Source organism: Crocuta crocuta, unplaced genomic scaffold, assembly GCF_008692635.1.
Source record: "Crocuta crocuta isolate KB4526 unplaced genomic scaffold, BGI_CrCroc_1.0 scaffold85, whole genome shotgun sequence".
In the NCBI taxonomy this organism is placed as follows: Eukaryota; Metazoa; Chordata; class Mammalia; order Carnivora; family Hyaenidae; genus Crocuta; species Crocuta crocuta.
This window is the reverse complement of record NW_027530620.1, coordinates 4,271,988-4,291,355: the sequence shown is the minus strand read 5'-3', so window position 1 is coordinate 4,291,355 and position 19,368 is coordinate 4,271,988. Positions and strand designations below refer to the sequence as shown.

Sequence of the window (19,368 nt, the reverse complement as noted above, 5' to 3'; positions counted from 1 at the left end):
GGACTATTGTTGGCTCTTTTCCTTTTGATATAGATTACAGAATCAAATTATCATTCCCACTACTACCCTCCCCCCCAAACTAATAATCTGAATCTGTAGATAAGTTGACAGAGTTGAACTTCTTTATAACTAGACTCTTCCAGTCCACAGATATGATATAGTTCTCTTTTTACTCAGATCTTTTGTTTTCTTAATATTTTACTTTTCTGTAGAGGCCTTCTATATCTTGGTTTTATTCCTTGGTATTTCATGCTTTTATGCTTTTGTGAATGGTATATTTTAGAATTATGTTTGCTGGTATACAGAGTGCAGTTGAATTTTATAGTTTTACATGAGGATATTGCCAGACTTACGTGTTAATTCTAAAAAGGGAATCTTTTTTTTTTTTCCTTTTCACAGTGATGTTTAGGACCTCCAGTACTGTGTTGAATAGCATCACTTTCTTGTTCTTGATGTGAAAGGAAAAAATGTTCAACATTGAATATAGAGTTTTCTTCAGGTTTTGGGGGTTTGTTTGTTTGTTTGTTTTGGTAGATACTTAGGTTGAAGAAGTTCCCAACTATTTGTTCTTATGCTGCATTGTCATCATGACAAATTTAAAAATTTTATCAAATGGGTGTAGGGGGCTTGGGTGTGTGATATTGGTATAACAGTTTCCTGTTGTCTTGTTCAGGAGTTTTGCAACTATGTTTATGGTGAGATTATACTTTTTCCTTTATAGTCCCCATTAGATTTGATATCCCAACCTTGAAATAGGAGTTGGAAACTCTTTTTAGAAATGCGTTTTTCCCCCTCTATACTGTAGAATAATTGTTACATTGAAATTATCTATCCTTAGGATGTTTAGTAGAATTTGCAAGTTGTTGTTTTTTGTGTGGACAGGTTGTGAGTTGACTTCGAATTTGTTCTATTTTTAAGTTGCTTAGCCCTTCCCTTTTAGCCTTTTTTTAAAATATAAGCATTTGAAGCCACACATTCTCCTCTGAATCATCACCTAATTGCAGTTCTGCCAGTATTGATATGTGTACTTTGTTTAACTTCCTACTACATTGATCTGTTAGGGTCCAGATAATTTTTCTTAAATATCTAAATAAACTGGACAAAGGATTATTATCAAGAACTATTCATTTAAGAAAGTTATTTGAATACTGGCAAACCACAGTACCAGAAGCCATTGTTACTATGTAAATGAGGGGGTTTGAATTCCTTAAAGAGCTTTTAGTCTAGCGATGATGTGGAGAAATGTGGCTTAAGATTTAACACTAAGAAATCTATAATTTTCAAGTAAATGAAAACTGTTAGTGAATATGAGAGTTTAAAAGAACTCACGTTGACCATCTGTTCCCTGCCTTAAACCCAGTGCAAGAGAGGATATTTAATGTTCAACTGAAAAACTGACTTCATCATGGTGAATATGTGTGATGGCATCAAGCCCTCAAACAATGCCAGAAGAAATCTTTTGATAATACACTGTTTTTCTTAGGTGTGAGGATGCGTTAAGAAAAAATAAGAGCTTAATTGGGCCAGATCAGAAGGAGTATCAAAGGGAACTGGAGAGAAACTATCATCGCCTTAAAGAGGCCTTACAGCCTCTGATAAACCGAAAGATTCCTCAGTTATACAAGGCAGTATTACCTGTCACCTGCCACAGGTACGCTTATTTTTTTCTATTATTTTGGATATCTTGGGGAAAATGAAATCTGCTTGAACTGTTTGTGTCAATAATAATGAATTAGTGTAACTTTTTGTTACATGGTCTTCTCTTGAGACCTAACAAGCTCAACTAACCTATTATGAATAACCCTATTATGAATCAACCTTCAAGATACAAGTCATTCTGTAATTTGAGAATAATAAAGTTGTGTTAGATACACATATTAACCCAGACATAACATCTAATTCTGGCCTCCTAAGATAATTTCTTTTAAAGTCCTTTTTNATCCAGGCTCTGAGCCGGCAGTCAGCACAGAACCCGACGCGGGGCTCGAACCGTGAGATCATGACCTAAGCGAAAGTCGGACGCTTAACCGACTAAGCCACCCAGGCGCCCCTAAAGTCCTTTTATACTTTATTATTTTTATGGGAAAATTAAGTAGAATGTATCAGGAACTGGATAATTTCTTTTCCTCAGCCCTAACAGTAAGTAGTATATATAGTGTGTTCGTCTAGGTTGTATTAAAACTGGTGACCTGGACTCCTGGGTGACACAGTCAGTTAAGCATCTGACTTTAGCCCAGGTCATGATGTCATGGTTCATGAGTTTGAGCCCTGCATTGGGCTCTGTGCTGACAGCTCAGAGCCTGGAGCCTGCTTCAGATTCTGTGTTCCCCGCCCCTCCCCCCCCCCTTTCTCTCTGCCCTCTCCTGCTCTTTCTCTCTCAAAAATGAATAAACATTTTAAAAAATTATCTTTAAAACACATGACCCCATGGAGTATCTAGAGGGTTTCAGTATTTTTCTCCACTAATTGTGACAAATAAAATAATACCTACCTTTAAGAGATCATATGGAAATTATATTTTAGACATGTGAAGTTCCAAGTGCTTTAACATTTTACTTTTTTACCACCTGAATTCTGGACATGGCATGTTAACTACCTTTGTTTTGCCTTTTGAAGTCCAAATATACATACAACCATTGAATTATCGTGGCATCAGTATTTGACCACCCTTTTCTTTGAACTAAACCAGTAAAGCTCTTAAATTGTACTTAATCAATAAATTAATATCTGTAAGGCCTTTGAAGTTCTTTATGTGAAAACAGTGTTTTGGTATAAATATACTGCAACTAATTCAAACAAGTCATTTGATCATCTGGGAGTTAGTCCCTCTTCTTCATTGACCTAATGTTTTTTTGTTTTTTTACATCTAGACTTCTGGGGGAAAAAAAAAAATCAAAGAATGTCTGCTAAGTCCCTGCATGTCATGTCCCTGACATGGAGTATTATTTTAGCTCTACAATAACAGGGAGACTGGGGGCCTTTTTAAAGTTTTTATTTATTAGAGAGAAAGAGAACTGAGTAGGGGAGGGCCAGAGTAAGAGGTGGACAGAGGATCCAAAGCAGGCCTTTTTAAAATCCTATCTCAGGCAAATTTATTTTGCATCCATCATCTTATATTAATCTATTTCCTCTTGTTTTTTAATGTTTTTTTTGTTTTGTTTTTTAATTTCTGTGAGAGAGAGAGAGAGACAGTGTGAGCAGGGGAGGATCAGAGAGAGAGGGAGACACAGAATCTGAAGCAGGCTCCAGGCTCTGAGCTGTCAGCACAGAGCCCATGCAGGGCTCGAACCCACAAACCATGTGATCATGACCTAAGCTGAAGTCGGACGCTCAAGCGACTGAGCCACCCAGGCGCCCCTGATCTATTTCTTCTTGAAATTCTTAGTGGAAAGCAACACCCGTCCCCTTTATTTTGTGCTCCCCCAGTCTGTTGTCTGTTGGAACTGTTGTCTTCTTGTTATTTCTACCAACATCCACTATTCTTAAACTCAGTGGTCTAAGGTCTTAGGAAGAGGGTGCTGGGACCCTGACATAGCCATGCCCTTTGTGAAGACTAGTCTTGCTTCCTCCAAATCTGTAGCCCGTTTCAATGGAAACATAGTATCCTTTTCTATCTAAAGTACCTTTCCCTTTCACACCATAATCCCAAGTTTTTCCTTCCTCTGCAATCCATTATGGTCAGTCCCCCAAGCTTTTTGTAATGTTCGCAGGCAGTATTGGGGAGAAAAACACTCTGGGAATGGGGATGCTGGTGTGGTGAACATTGTCTAGTTTTCGAGACTGCTGTTTTCTACAGAACGAAACATTCAAAGCTGAACATGATCTTTTGTACCCGCCCTCTTCTTTCTTGGAGATCATAAGCCTCAGGGTTTAACCTTGATGGCAGGAAGGATAAACAAAAGAAACCAGTTTCAAGATAAAGAAAAGTACATTAATAGGCATTGAAGAATATTATCCTCTTCACTCTTAATTTCTTCAGAACTTAGAAAATAGCATTTCCATAGAATTTGATTTTATTTTGCTGATTAACAATCTGGAACATTATTTTGCAGTAGGCTTAAAAGGTATTAAAATAGTGGTTCTCAAAGTGTGATCTTGAACACAGAAGAGGGTGGTAGGTCCCTGAGATGCGTTGAGGTTCCTAAATCAAAACTGTTAATGCCAAATATTTACTTTTTTCATTCTCATTCTTTCATGAGTATAATGTAGTTTTCCAGAGACTACATGCAATGTGATACTGTAAAAGATTGAATGCAGAAGCAGATGTGAAAATCTAACCTTTTAATAAGCCAGACATTAAAGAATGCCATTCTTCTAAAATTCTTACAAGTTATTTTTAATAAACCATGCTATTTAAAAACTTTTTTAGGGACACCTGGGTGGCTCAGTTGGTTAAGCGTCCGACTTCGGCTCCGGCCATGATTTCACAGTTCGTGGGTTCGAGCCCCGCGTCGGGCTCTGTGCTGACAGCTAGCACGGAGCCTGGAGCCTGTTTCAGATTCTGTGCCTCCCTCTCTCTCTGACCCTCCCCTGCTCACGCTTTCTCAGAAATAAATACAAAACATTTAAAAAAAAAATGTTTTTAAACATGTATTTATTAAGAGACAGAGCATGAGGATGGGAGGGGCAGAGAGAGGCAGAGACACAGAATCCAGAGCAGGCTCCAGGCTCTGAATTGCCAGCACAGAGCCTGACTTGGGGATCGAACTCACAAACCGTGAGATCATGATCAGAGCCAAAGTTGGACACTTAACCGACTAAGCCACCAGGTGCCCCTAAACATGCTATTTATAGTAACATGTAATGGGTTATCTTATAAAGTAATAATTTAAAATTTTCTTATTTTCTAATATGGTAAATACCAATATGAATTCACATAAACAACCCTTGATTTTTAAGTGTAAAGAAGACCTAAATGCTGTAAGTGTAAGAACCAGTGAATTCTTGGAATTTAACATTTTAAATAAGAAACACCTGCCCTTTTCCCCTTTTAATAATCCCAAACTAATCTTTTCCTGAAATCTCTCCCATTATTCCTTAGTTCCTGTCTTATCACAACATCTAATATAGCTATTGAACAAATGAATAAAAGACCAGTGGATTTGTCAAAGTGGTTACTGTAATATACTTTTAATCTGTAGAGGTGTTTGCAAACCAGAATATAGAAGGCAGAATGTATAGGATGAACACAGAACTTGAAAGTTAAGAATTTTGATGACAAGGGGCATGTAGTGGCTCAGTCAGTTGAGTGTCTGACTTGAGCTCAGTTCATGATCTCATGGTTGGTGGGTTGGAGCCCCACAGGGCTGTGCTGACACCTCAGAGCCTGGAGCCTGCTTCGCATTCTGTCTCCCTCTGTTCCTCCCTCACTTGTGTGCTCTTTCTCAAAAATAAACATTGGGGGAAAAAAAAAAACCTTGGCAAAAAAATGTTTTCAAGTTTTTGATGATAAAACTTTGAGGTGACTCTGGCAGAAGTATATAAAGCATATTTTAAAGGAATATACTAAAATTGTTTACTTGTATCATTTTCTCCCCAGAGATTCCTTCAGTCGGATGAGCCTACGTAAAATGGATCTTTAAAATAAATGCACTTGTCTTACTCATTTGAAAAGAGCCATGTATTCAACATTGAGTGTGGAAAGAAGTTAAGATCCATTGAAAAACAAGACTTGGGACTTGGAGATTCTAGCATTAATTTACTACTCATTGAAGAATGCAGTGGCCAAAACATTATCAAATGTAGATCACTGAAGTTTGAGAATCATAGCCATGGTTTCTCATGTTCTGGTAATATGCTGTTCTTTTTTTAAAGACTCAAAAGTAATGACTCACTATACATTTACTATTATTTATACCATAGCTAATGTTAAATTTATTTACTTTAAGTTTGTATTTTTTAATTTATATTACCATTTATAGATTCATTTTGGAACCATTTTAAATGTAGTAATGCTTATTTTAAAGGTACTATTAAATATGTGAACGTTTACACTAATTTTACGGAGTGAGACTTTAAAAAATTTTGTTGACAAAAGCAGAAAATCTTGAATTGATACAAGAACTAGTTCCAAAACTAGCAAAAATGAAATGAAATTGACCTTTTATAGGCCAAAGAGCCCCCAAATTAAATAAATGGTAGGGAAGAGACAGATATTGATAAGTGGCTTGTGAAGTCTTAAAACTAGTTTCTAAAAATAAAAAAATAAAAAACCTGGTTTCTAAGCTATTTTCCATTTAGACACCCAAAAAAACAAATTGCAGAAATAACTTTATCTGATGAAACTTCCGTCTGTAAACAATGATTAAAAACTGGGATAGCTGCTGCCAGTGACAGTAGCTAAATCTTTCTCAATCTGATAGTAGTATGCACTTCATGACTCTCCGCAATTAACATGGAAGATTTCTAGGTTTCAGATAAACGGCTGGTCTTTTCGTGAGTTTAGTGATCTAAATCAGTAAATCAAAAATCTGCTTTAAAGCTGTCTTACATCACCATAAAAATGGCGAGAGCTAGTGTCCGATTTTAATCTACCAGTTGAATGAGAAGTTATGTAAAAAGTAAAATTAGCAGTTTCAATTGAAATTAAGTAGTCATTTAAAATACAGGACATGAAAAACTAAGGCAAAAATTGTTTGGAAAATATTTTCAATTACTTGGCAGGTTTATCCAAGAAACTACCTATTAATGATCTTCTAAGGAGTGTTTTGAACAATGTGTTTTTCTTTGTGTAGTATCTTATAGAAAGACATCTTAAATATCCCTTTGATCCATTGACCAGACATGAATCACTTAAAAACTGATCAAATACAGTGCCTTTATTCTTCAGTTGATGTTGAAACAAGAATCAAAAATGTCTCCTTCTCCTGAGAGCATAGGAAATGGTTGATATCCTTTCTCCAGCTTACCTTTATAACTGGCAATTCTACGTCACATTCATCTCATCCACACCTATTCAAAGCCTGAATCACAAAAAGATTTTTCAGAGTCAACAGTGTTGGACCAAAAGGGTTGTGAACTAAGGAGTCAGAAAGGCATAACCTCAAAAATATATTTGGGGACAGAGGATCCATATGCACGATGACCAGCAGTCAAGACTGGAAACTCCTTAAAACTAAGGTAACAAATACTCTCATCTTTAGGGCAAGGGATGGGGGAGGTGTACATAAGAGAAAGAATATTAAATAACCTGTAGGTCATTTCTAATTAAGTTATATTATGGAAGAGTTTAAATTGTTTCACATGAATCTCAGTGACAGTATCAAGAACTCTAAAATTTTTATGCTTTAACTATCATGCAGTCCTAATTATTCTCTGACAGAAGAACAGGCTTCCTCTGAGAACACTGATAGGATACCGAACACTGCTCTCCACATACTTCAGTTTTCTTAAAACTTAAACTTTATCCTATCAAGAACCTGTACCAGTAGTTCTTAACATTGGCAGTTTCTGGAGCAGGAGAGGCCCAGGCTCTGTCCTGTAACTATTCTATCAGAAGCTTAGGAGTAGCGTTCAGGGTGGTTTTGTTTTAAAATTTCCGTTAGTGATTATGAATGTAAAATGAGGTGAGAACCGTGACTTTTTGTATCACACCATCCTGTGGAAGAATATAAGACATGACTTAACTGTATGACTAATTTATTAGTTGACAGGTACTTATTTGTTGAAATGGGAGTATCAGAGTGTTATTCTAATAGTATTTGTATAGTCTTTAGACTAGGTTTTAATGTCTTAGCAAGTCATAAGGTCACTTACCAATTTAATATACATTTAAAATGAAAATTTAACCACATTTTTGTGCCCAAAGCATCATCTTACAGATTCCATAAAGTTATGTCTACTCTAAAGGGCAACTAGAATGCGACAATTTTTACTATAAACCTCTTTTAAGTATGACAACTTGGATGGAATAAGTTTCTCCTATTCGAAAAATCTCTTCATCTCCAAGTATTATTAAAGGTAATAATGCATGTTTATATACATATACGTTATACATACATATTCTCAAGAGAGCTCAGCTATATTATGGCAAAAAATATGCAAGTAAACAAGTATGAGCAGTTGTGTATGTAGTTAAGCAGTTTAAATTTTATTGACCTCCCAGTTTTTAAAAAAAGTTAGATTTAAGGTCACACACCTCTCTAAATCTGATATACTATATACAGATCGTGCAGAATATGACTATGAAGAGATACAAATTAGTCCATGCCCAAAAAGATTTACTAGAATACAGAATCATTTTCATAAATACATATAAAATTCTTCTCAAGCTAGAAGGGGACGGGCTGTCCAGGTTTTCTGAGACACTTTTCAAAGTGATTCAAGGCACAAAATGTACACTACTGTGAATATACACATACTCCAGACTTTGTGCCTCTAAATACAGCCCATTAAAGGTCTGGCTTCATGACTTAAAAAACTAAAGGTACTGAAATGAGACTCTTCTTAGCTGGAAAACCACAGGACCTATAAACATCATATAGATAATTACTCCAAAATATGGAGATACAAATACAAGCACTTTATTTTAAAAAGCAAACACAAAAGATAGGTGTGAATTCAAAAGTGTTTACATGTTTCCATTTGGATAATTCAATTAAGAACCTATACAAGTTTGTTCCCAGAAGCTAATGCATCACTAGTCTCTAGTATGGGAAATGAATTCTAAAAATTAACATGGTTTTCAGTAATTCAAATTTCACTATTTATATAAAAACCTTAGAGAGACCAATAATACCCAATAGCTTCAAAAGATAAGCTAGACTCTGATGTAGTCAACTTTACCTACCAGCTTTTGTCCAAGTCTGTTTAATATATACATAAGGAAAATACTCTATAATTTCTTATAAAATAGCAAGTAAGGAGTAGATGTGGGAGATGTAGAAGGGGAAAGAGAATTCAAGAAGTCCTTCTCTTCAGTAACTTTTACTTCAGAATCATCAAAAAGTAACCATTTCCCCTCATACTCCTTTAAACTTTGCACTACATATGAAATTTTGTTCTCAAATCCAGTGAAGTTAATGCCTGTTTGGTCACTGGATTCCTTGTTTGTATCAAATTCATGGGTCCCATTAGTACTGTCAGTCTCAGAATTTCTATTTTCAGCAAATGCTGTACTGGCAACTTTATCAGGATTAGATGCTTTGTTGTATAGCTCATAATCTGCTTTGCTCTTTTGTCCTCCAAGAAGTCCAACAGCTTCTACATTTTTTTTGTTCAAAACTTTGCTTGGCTGTGTATTTCCACTGACTCTAATTGACATTTCTTCATCATAATTTTCAACCACACCCCTTGCTTCCTCCTCATTCAGTGGTTCTGGTTTACCTATTTCACACATCTGGTCAATCACAAAATTTCCCTTATCTAGTTCTAAACTGTTAAGGTCAGTGACTTTAACAGAAGCAGTGTAATGCCCACTACTGATGGTAATGCCGCTATGCATCACAACCGCAAATAATCCATAGCTGTCGTTGGTTGGCTTTGTGCTCCATTCTTCCAGTGACAGTTTAAGAGGTGTCAGTAAAGGAGTGTTGATCTTGGAAAGTCCGCCACCATAACAATCAAACCTTTGGGAGGAAAAAAAGAAAGTTTTCTGCAATTCCACTTTACATATTCACTTTTACACCCAAATGTGAAACCAAGTAGAAGTCTGAATGACTTGGTGCTCACATAAACAAAAGTAAGACCCTAATTTTGCATATTTATAGTATTTAGATAAATATTGTAGTAAGTGCTATATTTAATTAACGTTTATTTATGAGATGAAGGGCAGAGAGAGATGGAGACAGAGATTCCCAAGCAAGTGCCTCACTGTCAACACGGAGCTGGACATGGGGCTCAAACTCAAACTGTGAGATCATGACCCTGAAGTGAAATCAAACAGGATGCTAACTTAACCGACTGAGCCACCCAGGTGCCCCTTTACTTTCATGAGAAAGCCAGTGTTTCTTAAAATACAATTTAACTTCAGAATCCTTTAGTAATAAGTAATTTTAATGTGACAGCTGTCTCATTAAAACTGCAAGATTTGGGGAACAAAAACAGGAAAGAAAAAAATCCACTGAAAGAAAGCACTGTATGTCCTCTTCCGGAATAATAAAGTGTGTAGAGCTACTGGAAGCCTTCGTACTAACTTCAAACATTTCATTAATATAGGAAGGAATAAGACCTACGATGACATGTATACATGGCACAAAGGTACTTAAATTTTTAACAACAGAAGAATCAAAAATCTTCAAAGACTAGTTTGATCTGTGGCTTACCTTAAATATAATTTTGCCTTTTTCACCCCTCAAAAAACCTTGATATATACAAGATCTGGTTCCTGCTTTAATCACTTCAACTTGAAACTGTATCTGATAAAAATGAAGATTAAAAGATGTGGGAAGACCCCTAGACTATATAGTCATACCAAAAGGATTTAAACTGATGCATTTTACAAGTAAACTGTTAACCTTAGACAAGTTTGTTCTCTTATTATCTTTATAAACTACTTCAGGACCTTATATTATGCTATTACACTATGTTACTGTTACAGTATTTTGAACAAAACTTCTTATACCAGCTCATTTCTTTCATAAAGCTTTTATTTATAATACTCACTCCAAGCCACTAGCAGCAAAGCACTTCAAATGAATAGTTATAACTTCAGGCATTTTGTCAAACAAAAGACTTCGTTCAGCTTCAGTATAATGACGGCAATTTTCACAGAAATATTTATCTTCTCCTACAATCCTCTCCACTGAGGCAAACTGTGAAATTGCCCATCTCAGGGTCTTCATTTCTGTTTTTGGCTCTGGAGAAACTATAGAAGAGAATCCTTTCACTCACTAATGAAAAACCTCTCAGACATTAAAAATTAAGCAATTTCTATGTTCAAAATTATCATGCAATTTCATTTGGCTAATCCTTCCCAAAAGTAAAGACATTTCTTTTTAGTTTCAGAAACTTAAGCTCATCCTCAATAGGACACATATCTTCTAAATATTTATACTTGGCCAGCCAAGTATAAAGTATTTAGGTGATAAGGCCAGCAAAATGATGATAACCTTAGTCTCTGATTCAATGCTAAGACAGACTTTAGTTTACACTTTAATGGCCAACTTCCAATATCTGAACAGGTAAGCCAGTCTCATGATCACTCCCTATAAACGTTTCCCTACTTTTTGTCATTTTATACTAAACAAAACAGCGGCTCAAATATTGTGAACAAAAATATTTCCTGTAGCTCTAAGACTGGGGTACCTAAAACTTATTAAAGCATTTCTTTTCCCATTATAACATACTCTACACATCAAAATAAAGATACCACAATCTTCCAAATATTAACTTAACAACTGAGTCTACACGAGCAGAAGATATTATTATACCACATTTTTTCCCCATAATTACACAAGTTACTATTAGACTGTTTTTTTGAAGAAAACTACTTATTCCATCATCCATATAAGACTCCAATTTGCTTACTTTCAGAACTCTCCTCTACTTTGGAAAGCTCATCTTCTTGTACTGGCACACTGATGTCCTGAAAATCTTCTCTTCTTTCTGTTAAACTTTCACATTCTAAGCAACGAGTCCTTAATACCAGCTGACCTTGAAATAATTTCTCTACTAGCTCAAAACCAATTTGCTCTGCACCTAAAACAAAAATAGGAAAATTTTTCAGCTCAGCACAACCCAAATAACCAATATTTCATTTCCAGTGTATCATGAATAAAAGGCTGATTTTTAGACCTAAACTTGCTTATTAAGTATCTTATTCATGATACATAAATTCCCTGTAAAGATACTTTTGAATATGAATTACTGTTGTCTTTAAAAAAGAAAGTCACAATTGTGTCATCTTAACTCCCTTCCAAAAAAAACTCCTATAGAAACCCCCCAAAAAAGCATGACCCCTTTGGTAAAACCATTAACCACATCAATACCACACATTTTCTGTTGAGAGCTGGACGCAATTAGGTAGATGTCCAGTTCAACTACAGTAGAACTACTTAGTTCTCTAAAACTGTATTTCATTAAATGCAGTATCTTTCATGAGGTTTATTGTCCAGTACTACATACGGAGGGAGTAAAATAATTTTCTTTCCATTGAAATGTAAGGAATTCCTCTTCTTTATAAGCCATAAATTACCATACCTTAAGATTATTGAGATTTATACACACACATCTGAGCACAGTGGTTAAAATACCACACAGTTCGCCTTCAGTGTTAAAATTTTCTTACAAGTTGAACCACATTTATATTGTACATGTATCTAAGAGAACACTGCAGTTCTGCAGCTGTTAACCTATCAATGTCTAAGAATAAATTATACTGACCTTTGTTTATGGGCTTAACTTCATTAACATTAACGGACTTAACATTATTCCCTGGAGATTCAAGTTCACAACCATTAGTTGTGTTTTCATTTTCACACTTCCCCAAGTCCTCTTCAAGATCATATTCTTTTTCTTTCGACTGTCCTTTGGATCCCTGGTTTGTTGTTATTTTCCCCAGACTACAGAATTTAGAAAGAATGCTGGGTTGCTTAGCTGCAGGCTTTAACCAATTTATTTTAACTCTTGATTTCTTTTGTGAGGGTCTTGAACTTTCATTTTCAGAAACATACTTGGGGATTATTTTAGAAGGAATCTCTAAAGTATCACCTGTAGCTTTCCTTTTTGATCTGGTTTGTCTCTGGTTCTCTTCCAATGACTGGTGTTCCTTGGATGCTTTAATTTTTTTCTTTATGTTACCAAATTCAATGTCATTTTTTCTTTTCCCATTTCCTTTTGGGAGTTTTTCTTTATAGTCTTCAGAATGCCTCATACTGTCCATCTCTATGGTGTTAATACCACTCATTTCCTCCTTCTGATGAGGTTTTTCTTCTACCTTAGTAGATAATTCTACCACATTTTTTACTTCTTCTTTTTTTAGGAGTTGGCATGTTTCTTGAATGTTTCCCAAAATACACTGTAATACTTCCTGTGCATCATGCTGTAGATATCCTTCATACATAGGGTTGAGTTCCCTATAAATAAAAATTTCCATTTTATCTATTCTAGTTTTGAAGATAGAATATAAAAAAAATCCTTTCTATAGAGAAATTCATTTAGAGGGATATCAAATTATTTTAAAAACCTGAAAACATTTATTCAACTAATTTGAAACTTAACTAAATTGTAATTAAAAAAAGAAAAACAAATTTTAACCTCATTCATTTCACAAATAAATACTAGTAACAGCTAGTATTTGTATAGTTTACCATGTACCAGGTTTTATTCAAGATGCTTTTTATATTAGATGTAGAACATAATTCTCACAGTAACTCCTTCAGGTAAGTACTATATCACCATGATTTACAGATAAGGTAGCTTGCCCAAGGTCAAAGACCTGCAAAGCCAGGATGCAAACCTGCTCTTGGCCAACAGGCTACACTGCCCATTAACAAACATGTAATAACTACACCTAGATTTTTTTTTTTTTTTTTTAACTTTTAAGTAATCTCTACACTAAACGTGAGGCTTGAACTCAAAATTCTGAGATCAAGAGTTACGTGCTCTACCAACTAAGCCAGCCAAGCATCCCTCACCTAGGTCTATTCTTAAACTAAGTAACTTTTTTAAAGCCTTACCCTGTAACATTAGGTAAGGCTATTTATATATTGAATATCATTTCATTCAAGACAAAAGAATCTAATCCAGTTAACTAATAGTTATGCAAGCACATACAACAAAACTGGAACATTTGGAATTTATAGTTCTTATACAGAATATATTTTGAATAAAAACCTCTAAGTGCTAACCTTAAATCTCTTATGACCAAATCTGAGAATTCACTAATTTTCAGACTAAAAAAAATATGGCATGTAACAAATTTTTTTTAACCTGAGAAGGGGCAGTATCCCATAATTAAACATATTACTATTTCTACTGAAAAATGTATGAATATTCACATTACAAATAAAAACAAAGACTATTAATACCAATTCATATCTTATGAATTTAGTACCAAACTTACAAAAAGATTTCTAATTTCCAGAGCCTCTGGGATACCAGAGACTGAAGGATCTGTAGTTTCTATTTTCCTGGCCCTTCACTCCCCCTATTTGTTTACATATCACTCTCCTCCAAAGAAAGCAGGAAGTTGCTAAGTTGGAATCCTAAAATTATATCATAGGCTATATACCTGAGTGTGTTAAGCAGTCGCCTTGGCTGAGTAGCAAGTTCATCAGTGTATTTCTCTGGATTTAAGAGAAAGCTAGCCTGAAGCTGTTCAACTGAAATGATCAAGGACTGTAAACTGCATATTAGTTCATAACTTGCCAAAGAATCTTCCTTACAAGTTCCCTGTCAAGAAAGAAACACACAAACCATTATTTTTATTTATGAACAAATTGAGCACCTTCCCCTTTTCTTGTCTTTGTTTCACTAGACAATACTAGCTTGGCCAAATTTAATTTCATTCTAATTCTATGGAGGTATACAAACTTTAAAATTTTCTGAGTATTTTTTTTATTATTTTCGATTATGGGAAAGATAATGGTTTTCTGATTATGTAAGTCAAAGGTTGTGAGTGAATCTGAAAACACAATATATAAATAACAGGTGATACAAGGGTGCAATAAATTAGAGGGCAAGAGAAGACGACACTGTAGAAGGTGAAAACCTAGGTAGCTAACCTACAAGAATGGAAAACAATTGCCTTTCTTGAAAACACAGGATACTAAAAAATTCAATTTCAAAGAAATAGTCTGTTATCCTCTTCCCAAATCCTGTGTTATCTATTACTTTTTAATTTCTAAGCAAGTGAATGTCCACTACTTTACTTTTTGTACATTTTCTGTTCTTTTTTTACCTTATCTTTTTGACTGGCTTCATCTTTTAGGGCTTCTTTCTTCCTTGAAATAATGTTAAATAAGTGCTTCACTCCAGATTTAAAACCAGGACAAAAATATAATACCTATAAAAAGTAAGAGTGTCTGAGTGTTTACTGAACAAACAACAATATAACTAAAATTATTAAAACACTATGTTTTTTGTAGAGTATTAAAATTTTTTTTTTTTTTAATTTTAACTTGGAGAGAGAGACAACACACTAGCAAAGAAGGGAGAGAGAGGGAGACACAGAATCCGAAGCAGGCTCCAGGCTCTGAGCTGTCAGCACAAAGCCCGACATGGGGCTTGAACTCAAGAACCACGAGATCATGACCTGAGCCGAAGTCGGACACTCAACCGACTCTGAGCCACCCAGGTGCCCCTATAGAGCATTTTTAAATGTGCATTAGTTAAAATTCTGAAATTACTATTGTATGAAAAATTATTTTATATTTCATCAGAGAAGCTCACTGTCTTCCCTCACTGGAAGCAAGGCACATATTGCTAGGACTTATGGTTCTAAGAGTACAACATAAAACAGAGTTCCAAAGGTTATGATACATATCATCGTAGCACTGAGGAAGGCAGAAAAACCAAAGATTTGGCATCTTCCAGTTAACCAATGTCAATTCAATTTTACTAGCCCAATTTTATTTAATATGTTACTTTCTCTTACCCCAAAGGAAGCTTGTAACATGTAATTTAGAATCAGTACTTTGGTTCATTCCAGTTCATTTACAATCAAAGGCAAAGACCATATGGACAACTAAAATACTCCAATCTGAAATTCTCAGAAACATTAAATGTTGTACCATGTTTTGCTTACTAAAGCTTTATTAATAGCAAAATTCTCAACTTACCTGAAGTATACTATTAAGATAACAAGTATTGCCGAGATTATTCAGTCCCACAAATGGTAGCAAGTTTTCTCTCTTCTCACAGTTTATAGGTGAGGACTGTGCTGCAGGAACAACTTGATCACTATAAAGTATAAGCAGAGAAATATTATGAAGTATAGTTTCTTAAACAAAGATACAGTCTTTTCCCAAAAGTTGTATAAACCGAGATAGGGATTTTATTCAGGTGACACCTGAAGAAATATATACAGGTGGAAAAATTTCTACATATTCAGAATAAAAGTTTTATAAGCACTTTAAAACCATTATATACAACAAGCCTCCAACAATTCCTCCATGAGCTATTAATCCCATTTTAGAGAGTAAAATATTGAGGAACTGGTACTGTGATTAGTTAAACCTACGTAATTTTTAAAAATACTCCAACCCTGAACAGAAACCTGGAAATAAGCTGACTCTGACAATATCTAGGAGAGGATGCACCACCTAAGAGGTCAGATTCTGATACTAAGATTAAAAAGAATCTATAAAGAAAATTACACAGTTGTCCTTCACTTTAAAATGAATTGTTCAAGTTATAATTCTTTTAACTTTAATAAATAATAGATCCTCACAGAATTGTTATTATTTTATAGCGGCTAGCTACTACTCTGGCACCTCAAGAATTTATAGCCATGAATGCTGGTAAACAGAATCCTAAACTGATTATTGGTAAATACTAGGAAATTACACATGGGCCCAAATCCATTTTAGTTATATAGAAGTGCACCTATTTGCTGAATAGCGAGGTAGTGTAGATTCCAACTCCAACTGTACTAAAGTATTCCATTTTGTTCAGATTTCAATCACTAAAGGATTTGCAAAGGATTTATTTTTATCTTACTGACAACTACATACTAACAGGTTTGATAATTCTATACACAAGGCTGTCAAGTCCTCTGAACCAAAAATAAAAATCATGTATTTCTTTACTCTTACACAGAATGTGTTACACTACAAATAAGTTCAAATTGAAAAATAATTTTAGCCAACAAATATTCTCCAAGTTAATCTAACTGGTTAACCATCAACGTAAATGGGTTAACATTATGCATGTGATCCTGTGGTGAACCAGCCAGTTTTGTGGTTTCTCAAAAAAAATTTTTTTTTTACCATTTAATTATTAAGAGGCAGAGACAGAGCATGAATGGGGGAGGGGCAGAGAGAGAGGGAGACACAGAATCTGAAGCAGGCTCCAGGCTCTGAGCTGTCAGCACAGAGACCAACAGGGGACTCCAACCCATGAACTGAGCTGAAGTTGGAGGTTAACCGACTGAGCCACCCAGGGACTCCTCCCCTCACCCCACGCCTTTTTACGTTTATTTATAGTTTTGCTGTTTCTACTGTACACTGCTAGGTTGGTCTCACTGCTGTGTGTTTTTGCCTTCATAGACTATCAGGTCAAATTGGAGGTAACAAAGTTTGCTGCTTCTTCACTGATACGGAATTTTAAAAGTACAGAAATATACTTAAGATACATACATTTCAGATCCTCTATATTCAGAAGCCTTTTCTTCATTTTCTTGAGAATCTGTGAAATCCAAGGCTCTCTTAGTTTCCTTTTTCTGAAAAAACTTCAAGGAAAGTCTGTTTTTTTTGGATGGGCTACCTTTTGAAAGCCCATTACTTTCACTAGGTATGACACCAGGCATTTTCTCTTCAAATCCCAAGGAGTTGACAAGAATTAATTTATACAAGGATGTAATCACCAATCATATCTGTTAATCACAGAGAAAAGGTTTCATTATTTTCAATTATGAGCTGTAGGCAATAAGATCATTAAGTCTTGAAAACTTACCAAGGAATGGTACTAATTAGATCTCCGCGTTTGAAAAGCCAATCCTTGGCCAATAATAAGCACTCAATGTTTACTGCTTAAATGAAGGAGCTTGTCATTTGTCCTTACCATTCTTAAACAACCAAAAATATCAGATACTGAACTTTAATTATCCTAGGAGATTAAGGGTCACACCACAAAAGAGCCCCATTTTAGTGGACCTACAGTAAAGCAGTATTGAGTAAAAAGTTAACTTTTATTTTAATTCATTCAGAAAATATTGACTGAGCAAAGACCATCTCTAATTCTAAAGTACCAGGTGAAAAAGAAAAGGATGAATGGGAAGTCAAGAGTGCTGGAAATGAAGGTGGTCTTCTTCCAAAGCCTCTTCTGGTTATTAATATGAATACATGAAATAAAGTCTCTAAAAAGGCATATGCTTTGCACAAGTCACTATGTTGTACACCAGAAACTAATGTAACATTGTGTGTCAACTATACGCCAATAAAAAAGTTTAATTTGGATAGAAGCAGAGGCATAGATCTGGCTTTCAGTTATACCTAAAAATTTGAAAAGTAATAAAAGATGCAAAGTTGAGAAAGTGGTGCGAAGAACTGCTGCACTTTGTGCATACTGAATTGTTATGCACTAGACACGATATGCTGATTTTCCAAAACCTTTTTTTAAACTATCCATTTTGTTAAGTGCTCCTTTGAGTAGAAAAAAAGATTTTACCTTTTACAACCTTTTTCACTGTTAAAACTCTTGGATGAAAAAAAAAAGTATTTGTGGTAGTTATTTTATACACACGTCCTATTTAAGATCTCTGGGGCGGGGGGGGAATTATCTGGAGTATTAGAGAACAAAAGCTCAGCAATGATTTCAATACAGACACAGTAACAGGATGAACACAGAAACTAACAAAATTCACTCAAACTCCATCTTTGCTAATAAGCATTTCACTCCAAAGTCTCTGATCTGGGAATTCGCGACACTGGACTCGCTTGTGAAACCACACTTTGGAGATTCAACTCAGGAGTAACTGGAAAGTTGACCGATTTCCCCATCCCCCTGTCCAACTCAACTTACCCTCCTAGCCTTACTGCTACTGACAGAAAGTTATCATGAACGATAAACCAGCCTAGGGGAAGTTGTCTGGGATCTCTAAGCATTAATGATTCTAAGAGATTTTTCTTGGAAGCCAATTCTTACAAATGATGGAAAGTGAATTCTCTATGAGACAGAGTAACCTGACTTAAACAAGCAGAAGGAAAAATGACCAACCAGGTGAAATAACGGATAAATCCTAAGCAATAATACCCTCCCGGCTCCCTCAAATCACTAACCATTTAACGTTATTGAAATTATATTTTTATCAGGTGCCGTATATTAGGCTACACCATGTTTTACTCCTGGCTTTACTACTGGGGGCTGTTACATCAAAAACATTTCTCCTAAAAAGTCTAAATCAAATGTCGCAGAAAACATTAAATGCTCTTTAACAAATGACAATATGAACATTCAGTCCCACTAGTTTCAAGTTCTTCCCTTTATAAGACGACACGACTCCATGCCAATTTTTCACGAAATATGTAAAACAAGGAAAACATCCTCGACAAAGGTTTAAAACACGTGGCTTTCTAAAAACTTCTGGAAAAATTAAAGTGCGCGATAAAATTTAGCAATTCCCGACACCGGACAACGTAGTGAAAACATGTTTTCCCTACCCCGCACCACTCTAGAACGAAAAGTGAAAAGGCGAGGCTGTGCCGCGGTCCGTGCCCGTCAGACTCGGCGCTGGGTCCTGCGGGAGGCTAGCCGGTGACCGTGGCGACT

The 19,368-nt window shown here is 35.3% G+C and overlaps 2 protein-coding genes across 10 annotated transcripts in view; one reads left to right on the top strand and one right to left on the bottom strand.

Moving 5' to 3' along the window:
• DOCK7 (dedicator of cytokinesis 7) overlaps window positions 1–6,686 on the top strand; it is a 212,361-nt gene extending 205,675 nt beyond the window's left edge. For both annotated transcript variants that reach the window (XM_077768102.1, XM_077768100.1), the window contains 2 exons: window positions 1,484–1,651; window positions 5,540–6,686. In XM_077768102.1, coding sequence (XP_077624228.1) covers window positions 1,484–1,651; window positions 5,540–5,582 — 211 coding nt within the window. In that variant the 3' untranslated portion in view covers window positions 5,583–6,686. The remainder of the gene's footprint in view (window positions 1–1,483; window positions 1,652–5,539) is intronic.
• A 111-nt stretch (window positions 6,687–6,797) lies between these two features.
• The window catches only part of USP1 (ubiquitin specific peptidase 1), a 110,314-nt gene continuing 97,743 nt past the window's right edge, over window positions 6,798–19,368 (bottom strand). For 7 of the 8 annotated variants that reach the window (XM_077768095.1, XM_077768093.1, XM_077768096.1 and 4 more), the window contains 8 exons: window positions 17,238–17,473; window positions 15,720–15,840; window positions 14,840–14,944; window positions 14,171–14,331; window positions 12,322–13,013; window positions 11,467–11,637; window positions 10,603–10,804; window positions 6,798–9,566 (listed from right to left, as the gene is read on the bottom strand). In XM_077768095.1, coding sequence (XP_077624221.1) covers window positions 8,834–9,566; window positions 10,603–10,804; window positions 11,467–11,637; window positions 12,322–13,013; window positions 14,171–14,331; window positions 14,840–14,944; window positions 15,720–15,840; window positions 17,238–17,407 — 2,355 coding nt within the window. In that variant the 5' untranslated portion in view covers window positions 17,408–17,473 and the 3' untranslated portion in view covers window positions 6,798–8,833. The remainder of the gene's footprint in view (window positions 9,567–10,602; window positions 10,805–11,466; window positions 11,638–12,321; window positions 13,014–14,170; window positions 14,332–14,839; window positions 14,945–15,719; window positions 15,841–17,237; window positions 17,474–19,368) is intronic. The other variant, XM_077768099.1, reaches the window with a different exon arrangement.